We start from the raw sequence: 20549 nt of genomic DNA on the forward strand, positions 1-20549 counted from the left end.
TGTATTAACTAATTGGTTTAGGATATTGGGGATATTCTTCTACCAAATAAAATCTAGCCCAAAGTTGTACCAACTGTGATGCCACACTGAATTTTCACTGTCTTAGATTCTCTTAACTAAGTTTTGCATTTTTCAAGATGCAGAATTGTTTTGTTAAGGTGAGAAATCCAATTATCCCCAAATTGATTTAATTATAAATTATCTTTCGTATTCTCCCCACTACGTCTTTGGTCCCTGTCTTGGGCAATTAATTCTGTAGATAAAATCAGTTTGGTCCACTGAATGAGGTAACACCATAGCATAAGCAGTTATGTATAATGTGTTGCATTATGTCACGGGACTTCAGTGGATGAAATCATGTACTCAGCACCATGTCAAATGTCATTATTCTTGCCCCTAGATGTGGCAAGGAGGAGGGACCATAGTCAGGGCCATCTTACCCATTAGGGTTAGTGGCACCCTGCACCATGGTGCCTGCCCATCAGGGGCACCCAGCAGCGGGAGTCCGGGACTGACCAGGAACAGCTGCAAGGACATGCTGGGCAGTGGTGGCGGCTCTTTCTACAGCCAGCCACGCTCTCTCACTTTCTGCCTGGGAGAGGAGGCAGTGGCAGCGGCGTGCAAAGCTATGCAACACCCTTCTCCCACCTGCCCACCCTGCGGCAGTAGCAGGACTGCTGAGGAAGCCCATGCGGCAAGGGAGCCTTGAGCTGCCCAGCGCAGGGGGTGGGGAGGACGGGGAGGGGGAGGGGAGCCGAGAACATTGCCTCCCACCCCTTCCATTGAGGAAAAAGGTGGAGGAGGGATTCATTCAGATTTGAGGCAGTGGGAGGGGAAAGCTGGGGGGCGCGCACTACCATTAGGACTCAATTCAGAGGTAAGGATGGACTCGAGAGCATGCTCTCCATGCAGTTAGTGGTTAAAAACAAACAAACACCAACAAAAAGTCCTTTAAAGACGGGGGTGGGTTTTAAGGTCCTATTAGATTCAGCAGGGCATACTCTCAGGTAAGTGCAGTTAGGGCTGCAGCCTCTGTGACCCATATTTTGGGTCCTTTTTAGGTTCAGGATGTCACTGCTTTACACCCACCCCACCCCCCACAATATTTGAAAACGTCAGCTTTGTACTTAAACACAAATTGGCTGGGAACTTCATTGTCTGTGTCTTTATCAATTTATTTAAAGAACAACAAACTGGTGATTGCTTTAACTTTTTGATATGTAGTAATTTGAATCATGAGGATGAATTAGAAGAACTGCTGAGTCTTGAATGAGTCTTGCTTTGAAATGGAGGACATCATTAGATTTTCTTCTGCCTTTTCATTTTATTTTGTTCTAGGGACTTGTTAGAGATAATGTGAAAGTGTGGTGTCAGGTCCCTACAAAAAGGTCCACAACTCTCGGGAACCTTTCCTTTAAAAAGGTTGACAACTCTGGGAAATAGGGGGGAGGGATCTTTGCACCACGGCGCCAGATATGCTTAAGATGGCCCTGAGCATAGCTCCGTGGTGAAGTGCATGATTTGCATGCAAAAGGTCCCAAGTTCAATCCTTGGCATTTCTAGATATGCCTGGGAAAGACGACAACCTTGTATCCTGACTGGCCCACTGTAGACAACGCTGAGCTGGATGGATCTGCAGCCTGCCTGACTTAATATGTCTGCTTTTGCTGCACATGTGTATCTCTGTGTTTTAATATATTGAGAATAGGAAGTATGTTTATAGGTATCTGACTGGGTGGCTCCCAACAAATTTGTTTAGTAAAAACACAATACAACATCAAACATTAAAAACTTCCCTATATAGGGCTGCCTTCAGATGTCTTCTAAAGGTTGTAGTTATTTATCTCCTTGACATCTGATGGGACTGGTTTCTAAGTCACCTTCACTGGTAGCCCCACACAGAGCACATTGCAGTAATCTAAGTAGGAGAGCCAAAGCATGTGCCACAATGTGCAGGCAGGTAGGATCTCATCTGGTGTACCAGATGGAGCTGGTAGACAGCCGCCCTGACCTGTGCCTCCATGGACAGCTGTAAGTCCAGAATGAAAATGTAATTACAGTGGAACCTCGGGTTGTGAACGTGATCCGTGCAGGAGGCACGTTCGCAACCCACAGCATTTGCAACCTACAGAGCCATGTCTGCACACACACGGGTCGTGATTCAGCGCTTCTGCACATGTGCAAAGCGCAATTTAGTGCTTCTGCGCGGGTGCGAAGGCCGAAACCTGGAAGTGACCCATTCCGGTACTTCCGGGTTCAGTGTGGTGCACAACTCGAAAAGGCGTAACCTGAAGCGTCTGTAACCCGAGGTACCACTGTATGTATTAAGTGACTAATTCAGACTAACATCATCCTAAACAAAGGTGGTCCAACACAAGGGGCACATGCTGCCCTTGAGGGTTTTTTTGGCGTCCCCCAGCAACATTTGAGGGTCTCCCACCAGCCCTTCCTCTGCCTTCTCAAAGCCAGGTGAGCTGGGCGCTATGGCTTTTAAAATGTGTTTGTGGGAGCGGGGTTTATTGGTTTGTTTGTTTTTGTATTTTTCTGTTGGGATATTTGGATGAGAGGCGGTATACAAATTTTATAAATAAAAAATAAACATAAAACAAACCAATTCCCCCTCCCGCCCCTTGTGACCGATATAGCTCTTCCCTGCCTCCTTGTTCGTGATGTAGTAGCTCTTCCTTCACCCCCCGGAGAGGGGGCACATTTTGTGGTCTGCCTGGGTGCCAAAATATCTTGGGCCGGCCCTTGTAGGAGGGCGTTGGGGCCCGTTTCCTTGCTGCTTTCTGAAGGCTGCCGAGGCGCTGGTCCGGCTGCTTCGAGCTCCTCCAGACTCGCTTTACGCGAAACGTTGCTGCCTGCCAGGTCCCTTCCCCAGCCCCGGGTGGGGTGGCGCGGGCGGCGGGGCGTGGCGCTCCCGGCCTCCGCGAGCGCCTTTTGCAGCCCAGAGCTTCCGGGCGCCGCGCCAGGCGCTCTCCTGCCTGCCTGCCTGCAGCCCCGGCGGCGCGTTGTCGCGCTCTTGCTCGCCGGGCTGGCGGAGAGGGAAGGCGCTGCCGGAGCCCTCGCTCTCCGTCCTGGGCACGGCGGGCGGGCGAGTGTGGGACCAGGAAGCCCAGAGCAAGATCCTGGTGGCGGCTTCTGCTCCAGCGCCAGCGGGCGGGGGCGCGCGCGTGTCTAAGCGGGCCAGCCGGCCAGGGCTGTTTGCGTAAAGCGCGTACCGGCTCCGAAAAACCGCCGCTTCCAATGGGTTCCGCGTTGGCTTCCTCGGGGCTTCTCCTGCCCGAGGATGGTTCGGCTCGCCTCTTTTCCCCGTAAGGTCATCCATCCGGGCCCCCCAAGAGAGCGCCCCCACTCTGGACAGGCTTCTTCAGGCGGGCCGAGTAGGGGGCATGAAGGTGAGTGCGTGGCGCCCGAGGAAGGTTACCTGTTGGATGTGCGGGCGCCGAGCTATAAGTAGCTGAGTTAAAAGCCTGCGAGAAGCGGCATCAGCAGAGGGGAAGCCGCAAAAACAACCCACCTCGTGACACCTCCAACCAAGGATAACGGATGTTTGATAGCCACAAGCTTTTGCGGACCAGAGTCCATGGAAGAACGACGAAACGGCACCACTTTTGCCAGATGCCCGGCGCAGCCACCATCTATATTGGCTGGCAGATGAATGAGCCATGAGAACGGAGGCATGCTAGAGTTGCCAGCTGTGAGCCAGGAAGCTCTGAATTCAGATGTCACCCTTAATATCGCTTAAGTGGTAGCCTTAGGCAAGGAAAACTGCTCTTACCTTCAGTCCCTGGAGTTAAGCATTTTCACCCACCTTGCAGGGTTGTCGTTAGGAGTATAAGACAGTGTCGTCAACGTGCTTTAAGCACCCTGGAGTGCTGTGATATTGCAGTAATACAGAAATATAAATAACAACAATATTACAGTACTGCTGTTGGGGGGGGGGGCAGAGGAACTCCTAAGAAGCCCAGCCCTCCCATTGCACAGGTAGAATGCAGCATGAGCAAAATGCCTTTTTTTTATTTTCTCACTGCTTCCTTTGCTCCCCAAGGTGGCATGGAGGGGACAGGGAAGAAGGTGGAATGTCGGGCTTCTGCCTGGTGACGTCTCAGACTTGCCCCAGCTCCCCAAGGGGCTCATGGATCCCATCCCAGAAGAAAGTCTTCTCGAAGTGATTTGGAAAAAGATGCACTTGTTCCGCAGCTACAGCTATCAGATCCAGCTGGAGGGGCAGGTGGGCAGTGCCCCCAGGATCCAGGGGATCCGATGGGTGAGTACCCATGCTCTGCAGCTGGATGCTGCGTCTCAACAGGTGGTTTTTGTTGTGACTGGGTAGGCAGGTGGCTCTGAAGGACAGGGAGGCTTCTCCTGACCCCAAGTGAGCATGTGGAGCCAGTCAGGATAAGCTGCCTGTTTGTCATTATGCCCAGAGCTGGTTTTGCAGGCTGCTGTGAGTCAATGTGATAGCAAAACCACTGGCACAAACAGGGCCAGGGTTCAGCGTGTTCTTGGCTCCAGAAAAGACATGAAGCCATTTTCCATAACCAGAATCTCTCTCTCTCTCTCTCTGTGTGTGTGTGTGTGTTTGTGTGTGCATAACCTTTTAGCACAGGACTGACAAACACTCTCTCAAGTGTGTCCTGGACCAGCGTTCGTAGCACCCAGCCTGTTCACTTTACTTCTTTGGTCGCAAGTGTTTTCAGTGCTGCACTCTGCAGAAGTTGTGTGGCCACTGGCTTTGCTCGGTTTGTCTCTTTCCACACACACCCTTTCTAATCGTGGCAATGTAGCAAATGGTTAAAGCCACTAGGCATGCAGTCTTTGTTTTTTCACATTTGTACCTTGCCTTCTTCCAAGGAGCTCAGTTATTCTGCACTGTATCTCTGACAGGAGATTAAATAATATGCACACGTCTGTATATGTCTACTCAGAAGTAAGTCCCACTGAGTTCAAAGGGACTTGCTCCCAAGTAAGTAGGGACAGATGCCAATCCCAAGGAATTTTGTCAGAGATGTAAGCCCTGTTGAGGTCTATTCTCTACTGCCCCTTAGGTTTTGGAGTTCTAGAATTCCTACATGGACTGCACATTATTATTATTATTATTATTATTATTAATAATAATAATAATATTTATTAAGCATTTATTTAGAGTTTCTGAGTATGCAAAGTGCTCTGCATACCAGCTCAGTAATCTTCAAAACCACCATGTAAGCTAGGTCAGTATTACCCATAGATTGCACTAGTCTAGGAATGAGCAGGCTAATGCATGTGGAGAACATAAGACAATCCTGCATATGGGTAGACTAGACCTATTCAGAAGCATCAACAGGACAAATGTTTAGAAGGTATAGGAGCAAATGTGTCCTTTGGGTCCTTAAGCCCTGGGATCCCTTGCATTCACACACAAACCATGCTGGATCATTCTCACACAAACTGCTTAACATCTCCAACCCACAAGGAAAATCATTAGAGTTTAGCTGTTTTGAGGTGGATCAAGACTGCTTATCCCTACCTTCATCAAAGGGACGTGGGTGGCGCTGTGAGTAAAACCTCAGCGCCTAGGACTTGCCGATCGCATGGTCGGCGGTTTGAATCCCCGCGGCGGGGTGTGCCCCCGTCGTTTTGTCCCAGCGCCTGCCAACCTAGCAGTTCGAAAGCACCCCTGGGTGCAAGTAGATAAATAGGGACTGCTTACCAGCGGGAAGGTAAACGGTGTTCTGTGTGCTGCGCTGGCTCGCCAGATGCAGCTTGTCACGCTGGGCATGTGACCCGGAAGTGTCTGCGGACAGCGCTGGCTCCCGGCCTCTAGAGTGAGATGAGCGCACAACCCTAGAGTCTGGCAAGACTGGCCCGTACGGGCAGGGGTACCTTTACCTTCATCAAGATCTAATTACAGATGAGATTGCTTACTCCCACAGGTGTGCACATATGAAATCTGGTACCTTCCACTGAATTTAGATTCCTTTAAAAAGAAATCGTTCATTTATTTTTTTTAGAGTTCTAGCTTTATACTAGTGTAGTATCTAGAAATCAGTTGCATGAATTGAACCAGAGAGATAACACATGGTTTTGTTTTTTAAAGCCTGCATCCAACGCCATTGGGCGTCTTTACATCTGCTTGTGTGAAAACATAGTTTGAAATGTAATCTTCACTATAAAATAAAAGCTGGGATTGCCAGGAATCTGAGATGGATCAATGAGTCATGGGGTTCATGAACAGCCTTACCTCTTGCAGTCCTTTGCTTCTGATCATAGAATTACAGAGTTGGAAGGGACCCCGAGGGTCATCTAGCCCAACCTCCTGCAATGCAGGACTCTCAACACATGGTCCCCCATTCAGTTTGGAGCCATCCCGGACCCCCTTAGCTTTGGTGGAAGTTTTTAAAATTGTTGTACCACTGTGCTCATTGGTTCATTGCCGTGGTACATCTGGACCAAATGAGATTCCCGCTTATTGCTAACTGGTCTACTCCACCATTCACCCCTTTGAGATTATGGATTCCTTTCCTGGTTCTCTGGAGGAAGCAAGCAATCGGTGTCAAGTTATAACAAGCACAAGTCACTTTATTTTCCCTCTTTTATTTTAGTGCTAACAGGCAAGGACGCCACTCCCTGCCCCCAGGACTCCAGCTTAAATGCTGCTGCTGTTTTTTAAACATACCCTTTCGTCTCTAGAATTTGGGAAGTTAACAACAGACCTCTAGAAGAAATGGGACAGTGACAAAATCTTGTCCCCAGGCCCTCTCCCTCTTGGACTCTACTGGGAAGGGACACTGTCTTGGATAACTTTGGGCAAAGCCTTGTCGCTTGGCCTCCCCTCTCTCACAGCACTGCCATAAGGCAAAAACTGGAGCTGATTTCCTTGGAGGAAGGGTGGGATACCAATCTCTAACAAGCAGGAAAATAAATGCAGCCAATAGCTTGCATCTGACCAGAATGTGAGAGCACTTGAACTTGCTTTCTGAAAACATGAGTCTTCCTTTGCAATCCAAGAGATGAGAAGGCAGGGTGTCAATACTCAGCGGTGGAAGACAAGCACTTGGTCTCAGAAGTAGCCCCACACTTGGTTATTATTTCCAAAGCTGTTTTAGCAGACAGTATGAAGGCAACCAGGAGTGGATGAAGGCAACCAGGAGAAATGAAATTCATTTCATTTATATCCCACTTTTCCTCCAAGGAACTTGCTTCTCCACTCTCCTCATTTGATCCCCACAACAACCCTGTGAGGTAGGCAGGGCTGAGAGGCAGTGTCTGACCCAAGGTCACCCAGTGAGCTTCATGGCCAAGTGGGGATTTGAACCCTGGTCTCCCAAGTCCTAGTCCAGCACTGTACCACACTGGCTGTCAATGAAGCCGTGCAGCATACGTCAACATATGTAAGCAGACAGATCCTCAAGTCCCTGAGTTCTAGGAAGTTGTTCCAAAACCAAGCAAACAGTCCTCATTCCATACAAGCCTGCTTGGTCACTAGCCCAGTCCACCATACAATCAAACCCAGAGGAAGGAGGCTCCCCAGGGGAATTCTTGACTGTTCTCTTTGGTCTGAGGAAGGGCGATGGCCTTTTGGGGACAGAAGTAGCCAAACATAGCCAGGAAGAAAACGGCAGGCCCCACGTTTGGCTGGCTGCCCGTGCAGGCCGGATTTCTGGCGACAGGCAGACTCTCTTCTCCCTGCGGCCACGGGCAGGAAAGTGGGGGAGGTGACAGCCCCTTAGGAAGTTGCTTGGACGCTCAGAGCTGGCGCTGCCTGCCAGAAGAACAGCTGTCCTGATCAACAACACAGGGGCTGCAGTCGTCGGGGAAGAGTGGGGTGGGGATGTAAACAATGGGATACCCCAAGGACACAATTGGGGCTGATGCTGTTTCAACCTGCTTGCAACTTGCTTGTATTAGGAAATCAGAGAGGTGAGGAAGGCAGGGTGCTGGAGCTTGAGGATGCTGTCTTCAGAAGACAGAATCCAGCCGCTCACTGCAGTAAGTGGGAGCAGCAACGAATACAGCTTAAATGCAACTTATCAGCTGTCTAATCCTGGGAATCTGGGAATGTTATTTTGTAAGGGCTAAAGTCAAACATATGGGATAGGAACCAAAGGTAGAAACAACTTCAGATTGTGCTTGTTTCCTACAGCAGCTAAGAGCCAAGTCCCTGGTTCATCTCTTTCCTTTTCCTGGTTCATCTCTTTCCTTTTCCATGAGTGAATGCAGCAGCGAGCCCTTTGGAAGGTCCATAGCTAAGAGCACATGCTTTTCATTCTGAAGGCCCTAGGATCACCTTCCATATATTGTTAAAGGATTGATGTAGCTGGTGTGGGGAAAGACCCTCTCTGCCACAGACCCCTGGAGAGCTGCTGCCAGTCAGAGTGGACAATACTGGGCTGACCTGTAGTCTGACCTGATGTAAAACAGCTTTCCATGTTCCACAAAGCCTTAGTCCCCCTTTCTGTGCAAAATAATACCAGCCTGCCTTGCAGGAATGTTGTAAAGATTCACCAGCCCTGCTGCTGTGGTTTGGAGTCTGCACAAGGTGATACAGGGCTCAGCTCTGCAGTAGGTTTTCTGGAGGTTGTGAGGGCACAGCTGCTACCTGTTACTTCCACTCCTCCCAAGCAGCAGATGGTGTGGCTGGGTTTGTATGAGGCAATGCTCCTAGGTGCAAAAATATCTTTATCCACTAGCTGACACCTAGATTTTCATATGCAGAGAATTAGGGTGTGTTTATGAAGGAGCCTTCAGTTGTTTTGAGACCTCGTCTCATTACTTGAGTCTGAAATGGTACAGTCTGGTCATCACCTCACCTGTTGTTGATGACCACTAGTCCTCTTTAGTACCATGAGGATAAAAGGAGCCCATCTTTCAGGACTACTGTGTGAGGATGAAGAAGAGCCAAGCTTAAGGAATCCAGATACAAACGAAGAGACAGCTCTTGCACCTTTAATAGTTGTGTTGGAATTTAAGCAGGTGTAGCAGGCATGACAAGCTACACCTGTTGAAATTTCCTCTTCCACACAAATATTAAAGGTTCAGGAGGCCCCTGGCCAGTGCAGCTGAGATACACATTATATTGGACAGGCTCCCATCTTTGCCTCGTGGGAGTTTAAAGACTTTCTTGCTGACATGGAGAAAAATCTGGATAGCAATCAGATGTGTAGGCAAGGAGGAGCCGGTGTGTCTTGCGCTTTCTGCTTCACTCAATTGATATCCCGTCTCAGCAGCTAACAGTGCAATCCTCTGCCTGTTTATTCAGAAAGTGTGCATAGGACAGCTCAGTTGGTGGAGCGTGAGACTCTTAATCTCATGAACATGGGTTTGAGCGCCATGTTGGGCAAAAGATTCCTGCATTGCAGAGGGTTGGCCTACATAACCCTCACGTTCCCTTCCAACACTACAATTCTAGGATTCTAGGAATGCAGTCACCAAGAAAGAAGATGAGCAATGGTAAAAGGCAGCCAGCCCAAATGTGCCTGAATGTGTGGTGAGGATCCCTTCCAGCTTTCTCTGCATGCACTGCGTTGGGACCTATGCTTGGATGATGGGCTGCCTTCAGATTGGTGAGTCACAGTTGGGCAGGTGTGTGGTGAGGATACAGGCAGCTTTTTCATGCCAAGTCATCCTGACTGGCAGCAGCAATACAGGGTCACAAGCAGAGGTCTTCCCCAGCTCTGCTCCCAGAAATAATTTTAGCCACAGAATGTCATGTTAGGTATTGATGCCAAGCATGTACTCTGCCAATGAGTTATGGCTCCTGAACTGCACCATGGCAAACCTGTCCCTAGAATTTGCTACTACAGATGGTCTGTGACGTTCTCAGGGTCCCCTAGAGGCCCAGAGGGTGATGTGATCAGCTACTCTGCTGAGTCTAGAGGCCCCTTAATGGTCCTCGCAATACAGTACTGCCACACCTACTGAGTCATAGCGGGCAAAAGGGTTCTCTCTCTCTCTATTGTTGTTTGACTAGACATGTGGGATGGCATACACCAACCTTGTAATCAACCTAGGCTAGAACACTGGCATTTAAAACAGTAAACATGTATTTATTTCTAGAATATAGTACCTAGAACAAGTAGCCATTTCATGCAGAATACTAAAAGAGAAGTTCAAATATTCTCACCCAGCTTTCCCTGGCTTGGTGACTTCCAAATGTTGTTGGACTCCAAATCCCATCAGTCCCAGCCAGCCTGGCCTGGGGCAGGCATCCCCAAACTCGGACCTCCAGATGTTTTGGGACTACAATTCCCATCATCCCTGACCACTGGTCCTGTTAGCTAGGGATGATGGGAGTTGTAGTCCCAAAATATCTGGAAGGCACCGGCTTGAGGAAGGCTGCCCTTACCTCACATAACGAACCCTGGAAAACCTACCTTTACTTAGGCTTTTGTTATCCCTTCCATCTCATTCACTGGTCACCTCCAGTACTGACTTTGCAGGAGACATTGAGCTGCATAGAGGAAATTTAGGTTTGTGCCATTAAAGTGGATTGCAGTGTTCTGGTGCAACAAATCCACATTAAAAACAAAAACCCACAACAGGCTTTCTTGCTGTTAGGAAAGTGACCAGTGGACTGTACTAAAAAGTGTGGGATAAACAACTGATTAATGGGAAGACATGTAGCTACCGTGCAAGCAAACCAAAGCGAGTGCTCATTGTTGCATAACCATCACATAAGTAAACCAAATGCTCAGTGAATACAGGGTATCATCTAACCTTGTGTGTAAGCTTTGTGCAAGTGAAGGAGGGTGAATGCTCAATGAACAGGTCTTTTGGATGAGCTCTCTCTGTCCCTCCCTTCTTCCCTCTCTGTTTCTGCCTCTCTCTTTCCCAGCAGCCTTCAACTGTCTTCTTGAGAGACACGGTCCACCTGTCACTCACTCTAACTCCAGCCCACATTCCATCACGCTCCTCTGCTGTCAAACACCCTTCTGCTCCCTCTTCCGTTACACTGCCCATGTGGGACAGGTTCTTTTGTTTCTCAATGTGCACCCACTCGCACTCTGCACACAGAACACTTGCATGCCAAGGATTAAACTAGCGTAGAACTAGGACCACTAAGAGGGGGGGTCCTGCTGCACTGGGGACAAAGCCCCCCTGACTCACATTCTCTACTTTTTACATGACTATGGGAATCTGCTATCTGGCCAGCCCTTCCATTTCTCTCCCCCACTGCCCAGTCTGTGGTGAAACTGACAGTGCTGGGAAAGGCTTGCCAGTTTTGTAGCTGTCTCATCAGTTTTGTGTGCTCATCAGGAGTGGGGAACCTGGTGCCCTCCAGATGTTTAATTAGTCATTCATTTGACTAAGTGGATCATCTGCAACCTCAGTCTATGGTTTACTGTTGCTGGGCTCCAGCTCCCTTCAGTTCCAACCAGCAGAGCCAATGGTCAGGGATTATGGGAAATTGTAGGCCAACCATATCTGGAGGGAGGCAGGGTTCCTACCCTGCGTGTGCCTACTGGTGTACACATCCCTGCCCTTTTAAAGAGAGGGCCTTTGAACGAGCCATGGCAAATTGAAAAGGCATTTCCCCAATCTGGTCTGTTTAGTCAGAGAGGTCACCTGGTAGGCAGGTAATGCAGAAAATGGAGAGGGGTGAAGGTCACACACTGTCCAGAATGTCACAAAACATGCCATGATGGAATTGCATCTGAGTGAGGCTACAATATATTATGAACCATCATCTAGGGAGGCAAATTGGGGAGTGCCTTGGACCTCACTATTTGAGACGAGCATGGTGACATTTGAAGCTCAAAAAGCTTTATTTGTGAATGGTGGTAATACTTGTAAACTGAAAGGGGGGGGGAGATTACAGAGTGATAATTAAAGCACCTTTAAGGTGCCCATTTGGCTTTGACCATTGTTGCATCTGAAACCAATGTGCATCTCATGTGGGCTTTGCATTTCAACCTACACAGTCTCACCCATTGTAGTGGCACAGCTGGAATCAGCCCATGCACCATGGCGTATCTTTTACAACAGCCTTTTGTTCTGCTGTTGTTTTCTCACACTTCATAAATGTGCTGACGTAAGTGATTCTGTGCGCTAAAAATGGCTCCTCTCTTGCCTCTTTGAGTCCACATTCCTGGCTGGTGCCAAATTTGCTCCAAAATGTTTACAGATACTCTGAGGGGGAAGGGTCTGTGGTGGAAAGATAAAGATCAGTGTAGTTGCTTCAAGGGAAGCAGCACTTTGGTTAGACTGGGGAAAGGACTACATGCGTCCTATAGTGGTGGGAATTAAGGAAACATGTTGCAGTGACATTTGGGCTGTGACCATGGTTGTAAAAAGATATTGCTAAAAAGGTCAGATCAGGTGGAGAGCATTAGCTTGGGAGAAACCTCTGGTTGGAAAAAGTGGGTCTTTCCATAACTAAAAAGATGGCCAAGTATAGGTGATATGTTGTCCCAGAAACTAAATAGCCGTACTGTACATCTTTCTCAAAAGGGTGATGCCATTCTTCTCCCCTTCCTCTGCCTGTGTGTGCGTGTGGAAAAAACAACAGACTGGCTGTCTCAAAGCTGGTTCTGAAAGTGATAGAGAGAAGCTATGGCTAAAGTCCCCATTGTTGGGGAGCAGGGTCTGATGGAGTGTTAGTGTACTGGGATCATCTTCCACGTGACAGCCCTTTATGTATTTGAAGATGGCTGTCTTATCGCCTCTCGGTCTCTTCTTTTCCAGGCTAAACATTCCCAACTGCTTCTCATAAAGCTTGGTTTCTAGACCCTTGAACATCTTGGTTACCTTCCTCTGAACATGTTCCAGCTTGTCTTTTTTTTTAAAAAAATAAAATTTTTATTAATTTTTCAAACACATAATAAAAAACAAACACATCACAAAACAAAAACATACACAACATTAACATATATCGACTTCCCCTTACCTCCCTTTCGCTGCATCCTTATTCCAAAATTCTTTAGCAACCCTTTAGTCAATTTATCTAATTAACTTCCTTTTCATTAAATTTCCTTAAATTTGTTAGTTACAGCTGTAATTCTCTACTTCTTACCCCTTGGCATCTTAACATTCTTCAATTTTACAACAATTTTAAAGATATATTTTGAATTTCTTCCAATCCTCTTCCACCGTCTCTTTCCCCTGGTCGCGGATTCTGCCAGTCATCTCTGCCAATCCCATAAAGTCTGTCACCTTTGTCTGCCATTCTTCCAGAGTAGGTAGTTCTTGCATCTTCCAATACTTTGCCAGAAGGATTCTTGCTGCTGTAGTTGCATACATAAAGAAAGTCCTATCCTTTTTTGGCACCATTTGGCCAACCATGCCCAGGAGAAAAGCCTCAGGTTTCTTAGGAAAAGTCCATTTAAGGACTTTCTTAATTTCATATAGATCATTTCCCAAAAGGCTTTAATCTTTGGGCAGGTCCACCAAAGGTGGTAAAAGGTACCTTCAGTCTCATTACATTTCCAGCATTTATTATTGGGCAAATGGTTCCAGCTTGTCAATATCCTCCTTATATTGTGGTGCCCAAAATTGGCCACCATATTCCAGGTGTGGTCTGACCAAGGCAGAAGAGAATGGGACTATTACTTCCCTTGATCTGGACACTATATTTCTGCTGATGCAACCTATGATAGCATTAGGGTTTTTTTGCTGTTTCATCACACTGTTGACTCATGTTAAGCAAGACCCCAATATCCTTTTCACATGTACTGTTAGTAAGCCAGGAGTGGGGAGCTTGGTTTTTGTGTATTTTTGAATCAGTAGCCAACTAAATTTGGCCACATGTCCAAACAGAGTGATCGGATTCTTAATTCCTTGGCAAGCAGTCGCCTCCTGCTTGGAAACAGGACTGATGGAGTTAATTGCTGACGCTTCATCCCAGGCTTTTCTAACAGTCTGGCTAAGAAACAGGTCAGACTGGTCCTCTTCTGGCCAAGCTTTGCCCCTAGGGTGTCTGGCATGTCTGGCTACAGCGTAAAATGCTACATCTCCAGGATATGGCAGTGAAGAAGGATCTGCTACTTCCAAAATAGCAGAGCCTGCATCATCTTTTATGAAGCTTGGACCCCTTTCTGCAGCTCCAATGGTATCAGTAGGCATTCACCTGCCTGACCCCGAGGTAAGGAGAGGGAAAATGGTGCCGTTCTCTGTCTCCCTTGGAATTCTAAATATCTATTTAAAATCCGTCTATTTCCTTGGAAAGAAATACCTCCAGGTGATTTGGCCTAAAGGCACAGCTGGGGAAAAAGTGGGTAACCGATGGTGCATTGATAATTACTGGCTACTTTTGTTTTGCTGCGGAATTACTTGTGAAAGTTCCTCTGCCACCTCATCACACCTGATCAATAATGGTTTGGAAATAAATCAGTGTTGGCTTATCTTGCAGTTTACCATGGTTTTCCCTGCTGGGTGTTTGTTGGTGGCTGCAGTGGTTCTAGAGCAAACACAGTTGGGCCACAGGCCATTGTCAGATGACCTTCACAGCTCCATCCTCATGGCAAATGATTAAGGGGGCAGATGCTGGCTTTTCTTTCTAGCGTGGTAATGAAATGTGACTTAATCTCCACTGAAAATCCAGTGTGAGCCTCATAGAAGTGAAATGCTTCTTTAGCACTGTGGTGTAGTGGTTTGTTTGTGGAATTAGACCAAGAAGACCAGGTTCAAATTCTCATAAAATGTGGGGCTGACAGCACTATATGCCGTGGCCCCGATCTGGTGGAACGCTCTTTCCCAAGAGACTAGGGCCCTGCGGGAATTGACATCTTTCCACAGGGCCTGCAAGACGGAGCTGTTTCACCAGACCTTTGGTCAAGGCACAGTCTGACCCCCTCCTTCTGTAATCCTCATAGAACTCTAGCCCAATGGTTGCCATTAATTCGATTCTCAATTGACTTTATAATGTATTTTAATTAATTGACTGTGATTTTATGTAAATTGTGCTATTTTTACTGTTGTTAGCCACTCTGAGCCCGGCTTTGGCCAGGGCGGACAGGATATAAATTATTATTACTATTATTATTATTATTATTAATCTTGAGGTCCTTGGAGAAAACACAGGAAATAATATATAAACTAAAGTGAACACAAGGGTTATCAAACTTGAAATATACAATTGCCTGATTAAGGTGTCCTCCCTTTAGGTTGATTTCAGCTGTGCAAAAATTGCCCTTTTAATTCTGAACTTTTCGGGGTGGCAAGCTTTCAACAGCTAGCATTATAACTGAGAAAAGCTGGTTTTCATTAGTGATTTATATTTAGGCTTTATAATTGTTGTTACCCATTATGAGCCTACAGGACTGAGCAGCTTAGGTGTCTTATCACATGGAACTCCCTGTACCAAAACTGGCTCACTTATGGCAGCAGAAAGTAGCTTCTGTGGCAACAGAACTTGCTGGAAAGCAGCTTTGTGTCATGGACCTGCTGGATGCAGAGAAATGGTGAGAAGCAACAGCTAGGGAACCCCCAGGGGAAGAAGGCTCAGAGCCAGGGGACTGGTGGTGGAATGACAATGTGTGGTCAGAAGAAGAGGAAGAAGACTGGGAGGAGGAGGTGTTGGTAACAGGGTTTAGTGAGCAGGAAGAGGCTGTGGCAGAGAGCAGTCCAGAGTTAGAGGCAGAAGTGGAGGCTGGAGAGAAGGGACAGAGATGAGGCAGGCTGCTGAAGAAGCTAGGGAGTCTTCCCTTCCTGCTGTGACCAGGTCTTATCCCCACTGGTCTCCCAGAACACAGAGAGGAATGAAGAGGGCAGAGCAAAGAGAGACAAAATGAAGGAGCCTCAGGTTGCTCGGAAATGACCCAGGAGAGGAGCCTTAGAGTCCTTCAAGACTTCAGTCCTTGCAACTGCTTTACTGGGACAAGACCTACTGGGAAGAGTTGCTGGGATCACTAGGCCTGAGCTGTTTTGTTTGAATAAAGAGTTAACTTAGTTGACACTGAGTGTTTTATTTCTGACCTGCTCCCGACTCCAGCTCCTGACACTTTGTTTGTGGCTAAGGACTATTCCATGCCTCCAAAATATATTATTTCTTCTAATAGCAAACTCAGGTAGTGAGTGATGATGAAAATAGAGCCAAAGCAGGGTTTTTGAGAAACAAGAGGAATTTATTAGCATGCCCTGAGCAGCCCAAGGCTTGCAGTAATAAGAAAGAAAACAAACCCCACGCTTTTCAGGAAAAACAAGCTAAGGGACCAACAAACGGCCCAGTGAGGACTGAGCAGGCTCACTACCCACTAACCACAGAACACCCAGTGTATTTTTTTTTGGGGGGGGATGTAAAACCTGGCAAGGAGCGTTGTTGGGGAATAGAATGGAATGCATTGCTTGAGCACCTTACAACTAATAGTGTTGCAGAGAAGGGCCAGTCTGGTTGGCAGGAACCTTGCACAGGAGTACTCCACGAGATGGTGAGGCTACACTGCAATCTTATGTTGAAGGTCCCACATGCTGTAAATAATTTTGATCATTTCAGCCTCAAACAGGAGTTAGTTCCTCTGCAGTGCAGATGTTGCCCCCCTAGATGCTGAGGACTAACATAAGCACTAGCATGTGCATGGGTGGATTAATTTATCAGGTAGATATGTGGCATGGGCCAATGTGAAGGTGCTCATAAGCTTTGGAAAGGGCTGGTCCAGCTGCACATCAGTTGGGAGGTTGACACACCTGTGCTTCTGGGCCTAGTCCGCTCACCTTTTCAACATTATCTTGGCAAAGCAGGAGGCGGCACAAGGCCCCTGGCACGAATGCTTGGCACGCCTGCCCTGCTGATGTAACAGCTTCTGAGATTGCAGATTAGGCAGGCTTCTTTAACAGAGCTACTGTGATTACAAGGAGTTGCAGTGATTACAGCAATCAGCCATCTTCACCCTTTTCAGAGTTGGGATCCATGTTTAATGTCACCCTAGAGTGTCAAATGCATTATAGATTTGGGGGGACCCCCCCTAAACCCTAGAAAGCAATAAATGGTAGGATTTTGATTATTTGGAGTATTGAAGGGAAGATTGGAGGTCAGTGGAAAAGCACAGGCTAAGATTTCATTCCAAACCAGGCCCTTGCCTGGGATAGAAACATCAACGGGACAGCGTGGCATCTTTGGGACACCTTAGTCCCCACCCCCTTTTTCTGATGCTCCAAGCAGAGCAAGGAGGCTGGCTCTAGCTTCTGTTTTAATTTCCCACAATCCCCCAAAGCAACATTACATTGAGGCCATTGTGAGAAAGTGAACTTGAGGTTAGACTGTGCTACTTGGAGCACTGTTGCCTCCAGAGATTCACCCACCAACAGAGGAGACCCGTCAGCTAGTGCACTAGTCTCTTCAAACCTGGAGTGGGCCCTACCTAAGGAATGAGGAGAGATGCAACAGAAAGTGGAGTGCAGGGGAGCATGTGCACTAGGGGAGAAAGTTGCCCATCAACAGCTAACTCCATTCCGAACATCTAACAGAGCAGGCAGACAGGCCACCTGGCCACAGCCTTCTTCACTATGGCAAGATGCATTAAAAAGAAAAGAAAAAAAGACAGCAGTTACTGTATCGGCCCGAATATAAGCTGCACTATTTTTTTCTCCCAAATTCTGACCGTGAAAAGTGTGGCTTATATTCACAACCTTATGGGCTTATTTGTGGGTGTGGCTTATATTCAGGCCAATACGGTATGTGAAAACTTGCCTCTGCGCCACCTAAATATTATTCTATGCAGAGATTGTGCGGATATGACTTGGGAATATGTGTCCTTTTTCAGGAGGCAGATGTATTTCCTCTTTTGGGGGTAATATGTGTGGCTGCCAAAGCACCTGTTCTGATGAGATCTCAGCAGGATGGGCCTTTTTCAGGTGCTGGGTGGGTCTGTGGATAACCAAGCTGACCTCTGGCTGTCTAAAGGTGTAGGGAAGATAAAAGAGGCCTAGGGGGAGCAGGTGGGAATCGGAACCTATGGGGAGGAGCTATGCATATATTTAGCATATTTATTACTAGCCCTTCACCAAAGATCTCGGGGGTGAGTACAACAGTAGTCAACCTTTTCAGACCTGGGATTCACCTTTAGCCCAAACATGCATTTGGAACCCATTAATTAAGTTTTTGCATCACATCTGCATGGTGCTGCTGCTATGACAATCCACCTTGGATCAGGCCCTGACCCACCAGTTGAAGACCAGTAGATTACAATGGCATAAACACAATAAAATGCAGTAGATAAACAATTAGAACGACAAACCAACCAATAACAACATTTGCAGAAAGGAAACAATCATTGCACATTCCTAAAAGCCTGGGTGAAAAGGTACGCCTTTGCATGTTTTTTGGAAGCCCCCAGTGATGGGGGCCAGGTGTACATCAAGGGGCAAGGAGTTCCAAAGTCTGGGGGTCATCACAACACACTCTGCTTTACGCACTACTTTCCTGTGTTTAAATTGTTATTATTAAATTGTTATTGGGCAGGTGAAAGATATCAGCATGAATTAGGTAAGCTCTTAGGGACGAACCCATTTATTTTTCTGCATGCTTTTTGATGCGCGAGGATATTGCTTCAGGGAAAGGCAGGGTGACTTCTGGGTGTCTCACTTTGGCATCGGCAAGCTCTTCTGATCTCTGGGTGGCAAACAAGGCAATGTGATGAGGCTTCGGCAGAATTTGGGGCCTCCCTGGCTGGCTGCCTGCTGGGCTCGGTTGCTGAAGCCTCTCGGGTGTTTCTTCCCTTACCTGCTGAGTCTGGAGGCATTTCTCCAGCTCCTGACAGATGGCAGCCCTTGTGATATTTGCCGTGTAAACACGCCAAGGGGCGGGGTGCTGTTTGTACTCCACAGCTGGGGAAATGAGGAGTCCTGGAGAACTGGCAAGAGACCTTGGGAAGGGAGGCTGCCTTCCTGAGACTCAGGGCATTTCTGCTGCATGGCCTGCCCACTCCCTCTGATCTCAAATGCATTGATTTTAGAAAGGTGCTAAAATAGGGCCCGTTGGTGCTGTGGCAGCAGTGCTGGATTTATGTGTAAGCTAAACAAGCTATAGCTTAGGGCCCCACTCTTTTGGGGCCCCCCAAAAAAATTAAAGGGAAAAAAGGTGGATGTACATTTCCAAAATATAAGAGAAGAAACAAATTACTTTGATAAAATACATATTTTGCTTTGTGCAAATGGCTTTAGAGACCTATTAGGTCCATAGATTACCATAAAGCACAAAAAACAGTGACAATTTGTTGTTGACAAAGGACAGCTGGACATATAAAGGGCCCCATTACCTTCAGTAGCTTAGGGCCTCATCAAACCTCAATCTGGCCCTGTGTGGTGGGCTTAGCCCTGGAGCCCATGTTTGCTGTCTGAACTCTGGCCTAGAATAAACGCAGGGAAATAAAAGAATGTTTTGCAGCAGGGGAGGCGGTGCTTTTCAGCCTAGGAGCCATATTTCTTTATGGAAAGCTTCCTGGGGGCCACATGCTGGTTGTAGGCTGGATCAGAGGTAAAAATGGGAGCAGAAAAGGATGTGTTTTTGACCTTTGTGCAATAGGCCAAATTCCTGCCACGCAAAAGGAATTTTTGCACACACACATCCTCTCAGCATACCTTTCTCCATCCCTGTTAAGACCACTCGAGAAGGACATGGAGCAGAGTCTGTCTCTCTGTGTGGCCTGGGCAGACTCCTGAAGGCTGGGAAAGGGGCATGGAGTGCTCCGTTAGCCCTCAAGCTGAGGTTCTCTGTCCTTGTCTTAAGAGCATGTTCAGAGCACCTTCCCATCACCTCTGAGGTTACAGTAGCTGGAAGTGCTCCTACTGCATAAAGCATCATACTTGACAGGTGAGTTTTGCAGATGAGGAGAGAGGTACTCTGGTGCTATGCTGGCAGAGCAGTTTGTAGAATCAGAATTGTAGAGTTGGGAAGGCACCCTGCGGTCATCTAGACCAACCCCCTGCAATGCCAGAATTGCTGTTGCAATGCAAGAATCTCAGCTAAGTGAATCACAGTTGCTGTGTTTGATGTCAACCTTGGGGTGGAGAAATTACATAAAAGTAGCATTCCTTCCAGTAGCACCTTAAAGACCAACTAAGTTATTTCTTGGTATGAGCTTGGTGTGCATGCACACGAAAGCTCATACCAAGAACTAACTTAGTTGGTCTTTAAGGTGCTACTGGAAGGATTTTTTTTTTTGTTTTGACTATGGCAGACCAACACGGCTACCTATCTGTAAATAAAAGTAGCAGACATTCTTCCAGTGTCCCTGGAAATATCACCTATGCCAGCCAATACAAGGACAGCAGTGTGTGCTTGGAGGAGCTCACCTCTGGAGGCTGAGCTGAAGGAGCGTCGTATCACATTGCTATGCCCCGCAGAGCACAAACAAAGCAGAAAACCAGGCAGTGGCCAAGGGATCTTCCACTAGCATGCTCAGGAGTCGCAGGTTGAAATCTCCATCGCACAGAACATTTTCCCTCCCCCCCTGCAGGAGAGGATCCAAACGTAGGAAGCTGCACCAGGCAAAGGGATTCTGTGGTGCAGATTGCAAAGTAGGCACTGGTCACTGGTTCAAATCTACTCTGTCATGCTTGTTTATCCTTTCCTACTAGCTATCACTCCCTGAGAAGGGGATGGTCAGTACAGCTGCACAGACGCACATGTG

At 47.4% G+C, this 20549-nt stretch overlaps 1 protein-coding gene across 2 annotated transcripts in view; it reads left to right on the forward strand.

Moving 5' to 3' along the window:
- The first annotated feature begins 2996 nt into the window (after positions 1-2996).
- The window catches only part of RAPGEF3 (Rap guanine nucleotide exchange factor 3), a 49367-nt gene continuing 31814 nt past the window's right edge, over positions 2997-20549 (forward strand). Inside the window, exons 1-2 of one of the 2 annotated variants that reach the window (XM_081898117.1) lie at positions 2997-3398; positions 4052-4270. In XM_081898117.1, the coding sequence (XP_081754243.1) occupies positions 3393-3398; positions 4052-4270 (225 nt within the window). In that variant the 5' untranslated portion in view covers positions 2997-3392. Of the gene's footprint in view, positions 3399-4051; positions 4271-13442; positions 14066-20549 lie in introns of those variants that run through there. The other variant, XM_081898118.1, reaches the window with a different exon arrangement.

Source organism: Podarcis melisellensis (assembly GCF_964234715.1).
Source record: "Podarcis melisellensis genome assembly, chromosome: 2".
In the NCBI taxonomy this organism is placed as follows: Eukaryota; Metazoa; Chordata; class Lepidosauria; order Squamata; family Lacertidae; genus Podarcis; species Podarcis melisellensis.